Genomic DNA, 12945 nt, shown 5'->3' with positions numbered 1-12945 from the left:
CAAGCAAACACTCGGGACTCTAATAAGTAGTCAGTTCCCAGAGTGTCCACTGCTCTGTCAGAGCCTCAGACCTGCATCTTTCTTCTCAAGGTCTCAGCATTTGCTTTCAGAGAATTCTACCCATGTCACCCAAATTCATCCATCCATCTTTCCTCCTTTCTTCTTTCTTTCCCTTTTTCTTCCTTCCTTCTTTGCTTTGTCTTGTTTGTTTTGTTTGTTTGTTTGTTTTTCTTCAAGACATGGTTTCTCTGTGTATCCCTGGCTGTCCTGGAACTCATTCTGTAGACCAGGCTGGCCTCGAACTCAGAAATCTGCCTGCCTCTGCCTCGCAAGTGCTGGCATCAAAGGCGTGCACCACCACTGCCCGGCTTCTTTGTCATTTCTAATCCTTTAAATACTTACCTCTGTTTAAGTGTTCTGTCCATTATAGCAGCTGAACACACGTGAAGACCCAGGATCCAAGAGAGCAAATATGGGCTGCAAATCTTGGTTCTGGAACTCAGGAAATACCACTCTTGCCACATTCTGTTAGTTTACTAAATCTAGGCAGAAGCCAGTTCACACTCAAAAGGGGAAATAAAATTAATAGGAAGTGTTTGGTTTCTGGGTACCAGAATAAGGGACTGGGGTGTATATTTTACATATCAAAGCAGACCTGGCCCCCAGGTTCTCCCAGCATCCCTCCTCCCTACCTGGCATACCCTGCCCTTCCCCCAGAGGTTCCTCCCTCTATAATCCAGACATTTTGCTCTCTCTCTCTCTCTCTCTCTCTCTCTCTCTCTCTCTCTCTCTCTCTCTCTCCCCCACTTCGACCCTGCTCTCCTCTTCCCATCTCTCCTCCTCCTCCCTTGTTCGAGAACACGTTATCTTTTTCTCTTCCCCCATCCCCTTCCATGGCCACCCCCCTGGCCCCAATCCTCGGGGATAGTGAACTCACTCAAGAGCAGATTCCCAGTAAACCTGCCTTTAATATGATCTGGTCTGGCTCTAATTGGCTCATTTATCAGGAATAACAGCAAGTATATACATCCCACATAAGATGGTGAATTATGGGAGACATTGGTCCAACTGTGGACCCAACCCCCACAGCACAGGAGGCAAAGCTGAAGCGTGGAGTGCAACATCAGCTCCTCACAATCGTGTAAACCCTCTGATTTTGCTTTGCTGCCCTGGAGATCTCTGGCATACTATGCACATATTTGCCACTTAGCTATTACCCACCACCCCCGTTTATTTATTTGAGTACACACTGTAGCTGTCTTCAGACACACCAGAGGAAGGCATTGGACCCCATTACAAATGGTTGTGAACCACTATGTGGTTGCTGGGAATTGAACTCAGGACCTCTGGAAGAGCAGACAGTGCTCTTCATTGCTGAGTCATCTCTCCAGCCCCTTAACTTTTCATTATTTAGGGACTATTTTATTAGTTTCTCAATCAAACTACTGTACATAAGACCATTCAGTGCAATAATATAAATAATTTTACTTTAGTTCTTGTTTCTGGATAGGTTTGATAGCCAGCCCAGGAGATCTACTGTTCTCTGCCTTTCCAACACTGAGATAACAAGTGCCTAGTCATGGGCTGGAGATAAAGCTTAGTGGTAAAGAGCACTATTTATCATTACAGAATTTAACTCAGGTTCAAACCCTAGCACCCACATTGTACATCACAATTGCCTGTAACTCTAGTTCTTCTACTAGAAGAACTACTCCGTCTTCTGGTCTCCAGGGGAATCGAGTGTGTGTGTGTACAAACACACATATACAAACATTCAAACACAAAAATAAACCTTTTTCTAAATTAAGCTAAAACAATGTCTGCCACCCCACACAGCTTTGCCTTAAATTTATGTGGGTTCTGGAAATCTCAGAATCTCATGCTTTCACAGCAAACACTTTACTGAGCTACCTCCCCATTTCTTGCACATTTTCTTTTTTAAAAAAAAACGAACAATTTATTATATGTATATGAGTACACTGTAGCCGTCTTCAGGCACACCAGAAAGGGCAACGGATCCCAATTACAGATGGATATGAGTAACCATGTGGTTGCTGGGAATTGAACTCAGGACCCCTGGGAGAGCAGTAAGTGCTCTTACCTGCCGAGCCATCTCTCCAGCTCATCCTGAACATTTTTAAAGAGTGCTCCCTCACGCTGAAAAAGATGGTTCCCTAATTAAGATGTTTGTCTTAGAATATGCCTGAATTCCCAGAACTCGGATATTGAGGCAGGAGGATTGTGAATTGCAGAACCACATAGTGAAACTCCACTCTCCTTTCACACACTTTGTATAAAAAGAAAGAAAGAAACAAGATAATATTTAACTTAGAAAATCTGGGGCCTTAAGGGCAGAAATCTATGATACAGTGCTTGATCGCATGTACAAGGACCAGAATATACAATCAACCAGACTAACAGTCTGTTCACTCCTTCCCGTCCATCCATCTCTCCACGCATACACCCACCCGTCAAACACACACACTTGTTCTAGTCCTGCTATTTTAAATGCGTGGTCACTAACGACTTAAAGAATCAACATGGCTGGTCTGCCAGCTACCAACATGGCAAACACAGCCTCAGCGCTCCCGGAAGCACGAGAGAGAACTGCCGTGAGGATTACGTCCGGCTGGTTCGCCAACCGGAAGTGGCTTTTCATCTTGGCTCTTTATCCGGCTGGCCTTCGGGCGTCCTCGTGAGAATTAGATGTATCTTCGTTCTAGGCTGGGGAGGTGCTAGTCCGCCGCGCCTGATTCGAGCCGAGGCCGCGCTGGGAGCTAGGATGTCGGACACGTGGAGCTCTATCCAGGCTCATAAGAAACAGCTGGACTCGCTTCGCGAGAGACTGCAGCGGCGACGGAAGCAGGACTCTGGGCACTTGGGTGAGGTGCGGGGTGGTCGGGGCGGGCCTGGGCGGGGCGAGAGACTCCTGGAGAGAAAGACAGCCCCGGGCTCTGCGCCCTTTCCGGAGCAGCCCTTTATTGGACTCCTCGATTGTTGGTTACCCCATCATTCCCGAGTAGCTGAAACGCATGCCCACCTGCGGGAAAGCTTGCAGTGCCTCCTTCCGGGCGTCGGTTTTTCAAGCGTAACACCACACCAGCATGGGTCCCCACTCCTCTCCTTGGGTCCCATTCCAGTCCTGTCTAAGCAACGTTGCGTCCGTGAAGCCTCTCAGTACCCTATTCCGAGAGCCAGCAAAACCCGTTTTGTTGCTTCTGTGCCTGTTTTACCTTAGTTGTAACGTTTGCTTTGTCACTGTCTTTTCTTTCCCATGTGGGCGGGGAGCAAGGATTGCTTCTGTATATCCCCAGTGCACGGTTTAGCAGCCACAACAAGGTCTTCACTAGGACCTTGCTGAGTGAGTAGTGCAAGTGTTTACAAACGTAGCAAGAATTTGAAAACACTTGGTTTTGGTCTTTAAACGTTTTCCCCCTCTCCCTTGTATGACAAAGTTAGAAAAATTGAAGGAACTTAAGAGTACTACCCTAATATCCTTCTCCAGCACAAGCTCAATTATTTAAGGTAAACCAGTTGCAAAGCTCTGCGAGAATACGAATCCATACCACGTGTGGCTAACCTGTCAGTGCTTTGCAGTATTCACAACTCACAACAGCAGACCTTGGTGAAATTCCGTTCATGTGCTCAATTTCTGGATCTGGATGCTCTGGGAAGTTTCTCACCGTAATTTGTAAACATTTATTGCATATCTACACTACTCGTGGGTTTCGGCAAAAAGAAGACACTGCTGTTACCTTAAAGGAGCTTAAAATCTATGTGAGAATCAAAGAAAACTAGAAGAAAAAGCAGGGAGAAAACCCCAGCATGGTGGCTCGTGCTTTTAATCCCAGCACTTTGCAGGCATAAAGAAGAGGGATATCTGTGAGTTTGAGGCCAGCCTGGTATACATAGTGAGTTCCAGGACAGCCAGAACTACCTAGAGAGACCCTGCCTCAAAACAAAACAACAAAGCCAAAAAAAAAAAAAAAAAAAAAAAAAAAGGGAAAAAGAAAGAAAGAGTCACAGCTACAGTATTATATATGTAAGCTGCTAAATGAATGGGTCCACAGTCCCTACAATGACTAAGAAATGGGGCAAGCTCAGTGGGGCCATCCTACTGGAGTTGCCAGTTAAATTTGGCCTTGATTTTGAAACTGCATTAGCCAATACAAGATTTATCAGATTACATAATTTAAAAAAGATAATAGGGCATTATGAAACACAAAGTACAAAACATAGGAAAAGGGAATAATTAGAAACCAAGATTTGAGAGTTCGAAGCCAGCATGGTGTACATAGTGAGTTCCAGGATAGCCAGAGCTACATAGTAAGACCCTATCTCAAACACACCAGGAATGAAGAACAGTAACACTTTAATCAAAAAATATAACAGGCACAGCGGTTAGATACTTTGTTTTGTTTGAAATAAACCTAATAGCAAAAAGTTTGTTTAAACATAATTGGTGTTAGGTATCATTGCATATTTCAATAAAATACCAGTTTTAACTATATTTGTAGCTTGAAAAGTAGTCTATGTTTCCACATAGAATTTCAGCTAGATTACATTAAAAAGGATGTTTCTGAGACTTTAATTAGAAGTTTGAAATCATGGAAAATACTCAAGAATTTAAGACTTATTTACTTACATTTGTTTTGGTCATGGACAGCTTTCCCAAAGTATGCTCATTAAATTGGGCTAGACAAAAAAAACCCTACAAAATCAATGTATAATAAGAATTGCCATGTCGGGTGGTGGTGGCACACACACAAATCTTAGTTTGCACTTAGGAGGCAGAGTCAAGGCTAGCCTGGTCTACAGAGCAAGTTTCAGGATGGCTGGGGCTATACAGAGAAACTTTGTCTTGAAAAACAAAACAACAACAATAAAAAAGAATTGCCTGGAGAGGCCTGGAGTTTTGATTAACAAAATAAACATTTGTAGGAATAGGATTGTATTACACAGTGCTTGGCACACAAGTTTGTTTGTTTTTTGCTTGTTTGTTTTTTATGTAAGTGTTTTGCATTCACGTAATTATGTGCCCCACATGTGTGCCCAGTACCCTTCAAAGCCAGAAGAAGTCTTTGGATCCCATGAAACTGGATTACAAATAGTTGTCAGCCACCATATATGTTCTGGGGACCAAACCCCAGGTCCTCTGTAAGAACAGCAAGCACTTTAACCATTGAGCCATCTTTTCAGCCTTGGGCACATAATTGAGTATAAATGGGGAAATGGTTAATATATGACTTAAAACCATTTCAAAATCTACCTAACAAGCTAGGCATGGCATTACATGCCTATAACCCCATCAGGAGGTTAGAAATTTTTAGGTTAGCATGGGCTAAGTAGATCCTATCTCAGACAAACAAGGCCAGGTATGATAGTTCATACCTGTAATCTCAATACTTGGGAGGCTAAGGCAGCAGAGTTTGAGGCTGTGCTGGGTTACATAGTAGGTTCCAGACCAGCCTGGACTAAATAGTAAGAGCCTGTGAAAAATCAGGCATCTCCATGACAAAGTAGTGATATAATATGACTTACAACTTACCAATATTAGGATAGTTGTGGTGGTGTCTGCCTTCAGTTCCAGCACTTGGGAGGCAAAGCGAGGCAGACCTCTGGACTACATAGTGAGTTCCAGGACAGCCAGAGCTACAAAAAACAAACAACAAACAAAAAAACCTACCTATACTTTTATAGTCCCTATCAAAAAAATCCCAATTTTTTTTTTTTTTTAAGGGGAGGGGAAAATGTCTCCCCATGTACTCTGGCTGGCCTGGAACTTACTATATACACCAAGCTGACCTCAAACTCAGAGCTAACTGCCTGCCTCTGCTTACCTGGGACTAAAAGGCAATGTACTTCTCTATGCCCGGCTGCCTTTTTAAATGTATTATTTTGAGATAGGTTTGCTAAACTGTCTAGACTTAGACATGAATTTAGCTCAAAGCTTCTGTGATCCTTCCTGCCTTAGCCTCCCAAGAAGCTAGGCTTACAGTCCTGGCTTTCACAACTTATACATTAGCCCCTTTGGCATACTTTGAGTCAAGAAAACGCTTTAACACTTAACGTTTGTTGATAGAATCTGAATTCCTATTTGAAAAGAGCTCGTGTTTCCTCATTACAGTGGCTTTTATCATCGTGCATATTTGCTCATTGAAAGTAAATTTTTGGTACTTCAAATTTATAACTTCAATAAGAAAGTTCAGGATTTGCTCCTAGTATATGCCCCTGTTTTAGTTCCCATTTATTAGAGTTGAGGGATCTCTGAATTCCAAGAGTCTAGTGTCCACCAGCACAGCCCTGCTAAAGGCAAGTATTTCTCTTACACTGTTGTAAGTGTGCTATGTAGCAATTATTACTTACATTTCTTTGTATACTTTTAGCTAAGGCCAGTTATTTTAAACCATCCAAACCTTTACTGTGCTTCCATGACCTTTCAGGTGTACAGTGGTGGAGTAAGAGCATATAGTGGGAATATGCTGGGACCATCATTTGGTGATCAGGCCTTTGGCCAAGTATTCCAAAGGGCCTGATGTTTATAAGTATGAAACATATTCTCCATGGCCAATAGCGGTGTTTCATTAACATTTCAGATCCATCCCTGGGAAACATAATCACATCCCAGGTTTTTTGTTTGTTTGTTTGATTGGTTTTTGTTTTTGTTTTGTTTTTTGTTTTCTCTTTTGGTGTTTTGAGACAGGGTGTCTCTGTGTGTAGCCCTGGCTGTCCTGGAACTCACACTGTAGACCAGGCTGGCCTCGAACTCAGAAATCCGCCTGCCTCTGCCTCCCAAGTGCTGAGATCCCAGTTTTGATTATTGAAAATACTTTCTTTTTTTTTGTAAATTGTAAGTTAAAGTATGGATGTATTGTATCATTTGAGAGGAGGAAAGGGTGGCAGAGACCTCCCTGTAAATGTGTCATGCTACATTACTTCCTTTGAAGCAGTGAGGGCAGAGAATCAGGAAAAGATTGCTACCCCAACAAAGAAATGGTGAGTAGTTCTCAGGAAAATCCAGGATTATTTTGGCAAAACAGCAAATGCTGCCGTGTGAATGAAAGGTGATTTAGTGCTAACGCTGGTCAGAGAACCTGCTTGAAGTGAAAGATGTGTGTGCTAGCAATGCTGGACAGTTGAACCCCGAGGAACGTGAACACCGACTGTACTGACCCTTTCCACTTTATTTTCTTCCTTGTAGATTTAAGGAACCCAGAAGCAGCACTGTCCCCAACCTTCCGTAGTGATAGCCCCGTGCCTACTGCCCCTACCTCTAGTGGCCCTAAACCCAGCACAACGTCTGTGGTCCCTGAACTAGCTACAGACCCTGAGTTAGAGAAGAAGTTGCTACATCACCTCTCAGATCTGGCCTTAACCTTGCCCACTGATGCTGTTTCCATCCGTCTTGCCATCTCTACGGTAATCACCTGATGAAATTGGAATTTATCCCGAGTTTGCTTTTGTTTATGGTGTCTTATGATCTTCTCCTTTCTTTAGCCAGATGCACCTGCCACTCAAGATGGGGTAGAAAGCCTTCTCCAGAAATTTGCTGCCCAGGAGTTGATTGAGGTAAAGCGAGGTCTCCTCCAAGATGATGCACATCCTACTCTTGTGACTTACGCTGACCACTCCAAGCTGTCTGCCATGATGGGGGCTGTGGCAGAAAAGAAAGGTCTTGGAGAGGTAGCAGGGACCATCGCAGGGCAGAAACGGCGTGCAGAACAGGATTTGACTACAGTGACCACCTTTGCCAGCTCTTTAGCATCTGGTCTGGCCTCTTCAGCATCAGAACCAGCTAAGGAGCCGGCTAAGAAGTCCAGGAAGCACGCTGCCTCCGATGTTGATCTGGAGATAGAAAGTCTTTTGAACCAACAGTCAACGAAAGAACAGCAGAGCAAGAAGGTAGGGACCGTGCGAACACACTCACATTCCTTAGTTACAGTTCTGATTTGCTACTGTTTGCACAAGGAGTATTTCTTAGAATTGAGACGCAGAGCAGTGTTTCTCAATGGGGACGATTTCTTCTACCATTACCTCCACCCCACGTTTGGTGGTTTCTGTGTCCAGTGTTATCACAGTATGCTGTTGGCACTCAGTAGAGAGAGGATCTGGAAGGTAGGGGCTGAAACTTTTGCTAAACATGCTACAATGTATAGTAGGCCCCTCTCCACTCCTCCTTCCCCAGATGAAACTGCCTAGTCTTAAAATATCAATAATGCCATTGAGGAGGTCCTTATTTACAGAATCTGGAAGAATTCTCAAAAGAGGATTCAGAAAACAGAAATTTAAATAAGTACTCATTTGGACCAGGTTATATAAGTTGATGAAATTATCAGTACATTGGTTCTGATGTGAACTATATTGAATTCTTACTTGTTCCCAATTTCTAGTTTAGTTTTAAAAAGTTAGTTTGGTCTTTGATGATGATAACCAGAGTTGTTCTTTACAGAACTATTGAGTAGAGTGAGCTAGCTAAGCAATAGAAGACTAGTACAGTGCCTTTCTTAGTTATCTAATCAGTCCAAATTAGCTGTTTTGAGGAGAAGTTACACTCTTTTAGGGAGGTAAGATCAGCTTACTGCTTAGTTGTAGAAACCAGACTCATTTGAATTACATTCTAAATGCTTGTGAGGAGGACTGAGCCCATTACAACTCTGCTACATTGTTCATTCATATAATTCCTCATTAGACATTAAGTGATTAGACTTATGGAGGCACTCAGTTTAAGGGCTAATTTATCTACAAACCCTTAAGACCAAGGCTACTTCTGTCACAGGTCAGTCAGGAGATCCTAGAGCTATTAAATACCACAACAGCCAAGGAACAGTCCATTGTTGAAAAGTTTCGCTCTCGAGGTCGGGCCCAGGTGCAAGAATTTTGTGACTATGGGACCAAGGAAGAGTGCATGAAAGCCAGTGACGCTGATCGGCCTTGTCGCAAGCTGCACTTCAGGTCTCTTGGGAGGGAATGAGGTGGGGAGGGTTCCGCAGGAGCAGCAGTTCCTTTGCAGCATATTCTTCCTGCCTTTGGAATGGCTACTGCATGAGAAGGAATACAGGCTCACTTGCAAGTAAAAGGAAGATTTTTCTAGCCAAGCATCTGGGTCTGAGTAACAATGAAAGTTAAAGTCTGGAAGGAAGATAGTCCTAGGAGAAGTCAGGAACCTGGGCGTAGGGCCGGTGTTTACTCTGGAGTAAGGAAGGAGTCCTTCCTGGACGATATCCTTCCCTTTAGTAAGAGAAGAAAGTCTGTATTCTGTTGTCTTTGAGACAAGGTTTCAGAGCTCCGGCTGGGCACACTGAGGATGGGCTTTCTGATTTTCAGGCTCTAGTTATCAATGCTAGGATTATAGGCCTAAGCCGCAGCCCCCAGATCAAGTCTTTAGTCAGGAGAACGAAAGTTCTTTAGTTTAACAAATCAGAAAATTGGGGAGAACAAGAAATTTTGAATTGTATGATCTACTTCTGAAGTACCATCTTGATTCTGATTCCCTTTTTTTTATTTTCCCAGACGAATTATCAATAAGCACACTGATGAGTCTTTAGGTGACTGCTCTTTCCTTAACACATGTTTCCACATGGATACCTGCAAATATGTTCACTATGAAATTGATGCTTGTGTTGATTCTGAGAGTCCTGGCAGCAAGGAGCATATGCCAAGCCAGGAGCTTGCTCTTACACAGAGTGTTGGGGGTGACTCCAGTGCAGATCGCCTCTTTCCACCTCAGGTACCTACGTGTCCTCACAGCCTGGGACAACCTATTCTAAGCTATATACTTAAACTGAGTGGGGTATCCATATATGTAGAAAAATAGGGAATAATTTAGCAATCTGGCTTACTGATGGGAGCACAATGGGATGGGAGTGCTTGAGGTAGAGGGTTTGGGACTGTGAAATCTGTGAAAGAAGGAAAGATGACCAAATATTACCTCCTGCAGTGGATCTGTTGTGATATCCGCTACCTGGACGTCAGTATCTTGGGCAAATTTGCAGTTGTGATGGCTGACCCACCTTGGGATATTCACATGGAGCTACCGTACGGGACGTTAACAGATGATGAGATGCGCAGGCTCAATATACCAGTGCTACAGGACGATGGCTTTCTTTTCCTCTGGGTCACAGGAAGGTAATATAATCCAGATATGTAGGTATGGGAAACACAGCAGAGTGAAAACTGGGTAAAGTCCTGGGTTTCTCAGGCATTCGATTAAATGTCACTTAGGATGCCTGTCCCTTCTGAGGGGTTTCATGTTTTTAGCACTAATACTTGGGATTCCTGATTTTAGAAAAATGAGGTCTTTCAGATTAGATGCTGCTGCTTCATCTTTTCTTTTTACTCTTGCCCCAATGGCAATGAATGCTTCTGTTATTTATAAAACATGTGACATTTTGAAGGAAAAAAATATGAAAACGTGGGCAGATAAATTGTTTAACCCTTCCATCTTTTTAGGGCCATGGAATTGGGCAGAGAATGTCTGAACCTCTGGGGGTAAGTAGAAATTTTGCCTTTTTTAGGAGAAATGTAACTTGAACTGTAAGAGATGCATGGTCCCTTCTCTCAGTGTTCCTGCCAATCTGCCTTTGTGTCTCGTGCTGTGCCTCAGCTGTGAAGCTGGTTAAAGTTCAAGTTCTCTCCTATGCTCCACAGTTATGAACGGGTGGATGAAATCATCTGGGTGAAGACTAATCAACTGCAGCGCATCATTAGGACGGGCAGGACGGGTCACTGGTTAAACCATGGGAAGGAACACTGCTTGGTGAGTAACAGGAGGAGGGGGAGGAGCTGCTTAAGAGACTGGAAGCTGTGCTTGTGTAAAGTAACAGTGTTCTCTGTGATGAGCAGGTTGGTGTCAAAGGAAATCCTCAAGGATTCAACCAGGGTCTGGATTGTGATGTGATTGTAGCTGAGGTATGTGTCCCCTGTGCATCTAAAGCTTTCAAACTTTCAATACAATACTCCTGTCAGTCTCCATTTTTTTTCCTCATTTGGATAACACAGACCAGACTAGAATTGCAATCTTGAGTAACTTTTTAAAAATTTATTTTTATTTCATGTGTATCAGTATTTTGCCTGCATGTATGTCTTTTTGAGGGTGTCATGAGCTGTAGGTCTTGGGAGTTGAACCCAGGTCCTCTGGAAAAGCAACCAGTGCTCATAACGTGAACCATTTCTCTATCTATTAAGCAATCTTGAATAACTTAAAGTAGCTTGAGTTTTTATTTTCTAGGTTCGTTCCACCAGTCATAAACCAGATGAAATATATGGCATGATTGAGAGACTGTCCCCTGGCACCCGCAAGATTGAGTTATTTGGACGACCACACAATGTGCAGCCCAACTGGTAACAGGCTCTTGCCTCTCTACCTCCTGCCCCCGCCCCCCCAAAAAAAAACCTTTATGGCCAAAGACAGATGTCACTGAGTTGTATACATTCTGGTAGTCTACAGATGGCTTAAGCTTTACCAGAATCTACAACATTCATTAGAACCCAAAGGGCTGTTCTTAAAGCTATTAACTGCCCAAGGATCTTCAGCTATTCTGTGGGATATATTAAATCTGCCCCCTAGTGGCTACTAAGTATTTATTTAATCTGTCAGTTTTAATGTTTGACTCCAATGGTGAGCATTTTAATTATCCAAGGATTATTCACTAGCAGTGAGTGAATGAAATAGGCCTGGCTACCATCAATTACTAATCCTTAGATAGATCCAGCTGGATCTTGGGGCATGAGACTGAAGCAGGAAGATTGCAAGCTTAAGGCCTGCCAATGCTACATAATGAATCTAATTTATTTAGAGGTCTCAAAAGGGGAGGGGGCTGGTAGTGTTAGGAGTATATATGTAAGGTGCCTAGGTTCAACTCTTAGGACCACCAAAGAAATTAAAATCCAATCAGTTTTTGTATTGACACTGCCATATTATTTGCTATGATCTTTTTAAAAGGGCCAGGCGTGGTGGCACACACCTTTAATCCTAGCACTCAGGAGGCATAGGCAGGCGGATTTCTGAGTTTGAGGCCAGCCTGGTCTACAAAGTGAGTTCCAGGACAGCCAGGGCTATACAGAGAAACCCTGTCTCGAAAACCAAACCAGGGCTGGTGAGATGGCTCAGTGGGTAAGAGCATCCGACTGCTCTTCCTAAGGTCCAGAGTTCAAATCCCAGCAACCACATGGTGGCTCACAACCATCTGTAATGAGATCTGATGCCCTCTTCTGGTGTGTCTGAAGACAGCTACAGTGTACTTACATATAAAAAAAAAAAAAAAAAAAAAACCAAACCAAAAAATTGACGTGGACATAGTTGACATAGTAGAGCACACCTTTAGCCTTAGCACTTGGGAGGCAGAGGCAAGTAGATCTCTGAGTTCAAGGTTAGCCTGGTCTACATGGAGAGTTCCAGGACAGCCTGAGATGATATTTTAAGTATTAAGCCCTTACAGGATATTTGGTTTGCCTCTTCTTTCCCCCTTGTTTTAGGATTACTCTTGGAAACCAACTGGATGGGATACACCTACTAGACCCAGATGTGGTTGCCAGGTTTAAGCAAAGGTATCCGGACGGCATCATCTCTAAACCTAAGAATTTATAGAAGCACTTCCTTACCAAGCTAAGCATTCAGAGCCATGGGCTACAGGCCACACCTTAAGAGGACTGTTTATGCAATAGTGTCCCCTACTATGTATATAAATAAATAAAAGTTTGTATTATAATTGGAATTTCTGAAGTGAAATTATGGCTTTCCACTTAGTGTATGTCCTTGTGCTACTCTTTAATTAGCGTGATTCATTATAAGTAAAAGAAGAATGTTAGCTACCTAACATGTTAGAAAAGACTACACAGGTTCATAGCGCTTAGCAATTAGTACGCTATAAACAGAGTTAATTTGAATTTTACCATGCATATGGTACTCTAAACTTGTGCTTATTCTATGTACGTTTGCTGGTTTAT

The 12945-nt window shown here is 43.0% G+C and overlaps 1 protein-coding gene across 1 annotated transcript; it reads left to right on the top strand.

The window, feature by feature from the left end:
• The first annotated feature begins 2495 nt into the window (after window positions 1-2495).
• Mettl3 (methyltransferase 3, N6-adenosine-methyltransferase complex catalytic subunit) lies at window positions 2496-12713 on the top strand. The gene is made up of 11 exons (XM_021181946.3): window positions 2496-2882; window positions 7202-7419; window positions 7498-7902; window positions 8777-8952; window positions 9511-9727; window positions 9938-10125; window positions 10450-10488; window positions 10648-10756; window positions 10843-10908; window positions 11228-11340; window positions 12475-12713. The coding sequence occupies exons 1-11, from the start codon at window positions 2783-2785 to the stop codon at window positions 12584-12586; spliced, it is 1743 nt and encodes a 580-aa protein (XP_021037605.1). The 5' UTR covers window positions 2496-2782; the 3' UTR covers window positions 12587-12713.
• Window positions 12714-12945: the final 232 nt, after the last annotated feature.

The sequence above is a fragment of the Mus caroli genome, unplaced genomic scaffold, assembly GCF_978045245.1.
Source record: "Mus caroli unplaced genomic scaffold, Mus_caroli_1 scaffold_12, whole genome shotgun sequence".
NCBI classification, from domain to species: domain Eukaryota; kingdom Metazoa; phylum Chordata; class Mammalia; order Rodentia; family Muridae; genus Mus; species Mus caroli.
This window is presented reverse-complemented; position numbering and strand designations above follow the sequence as displayed.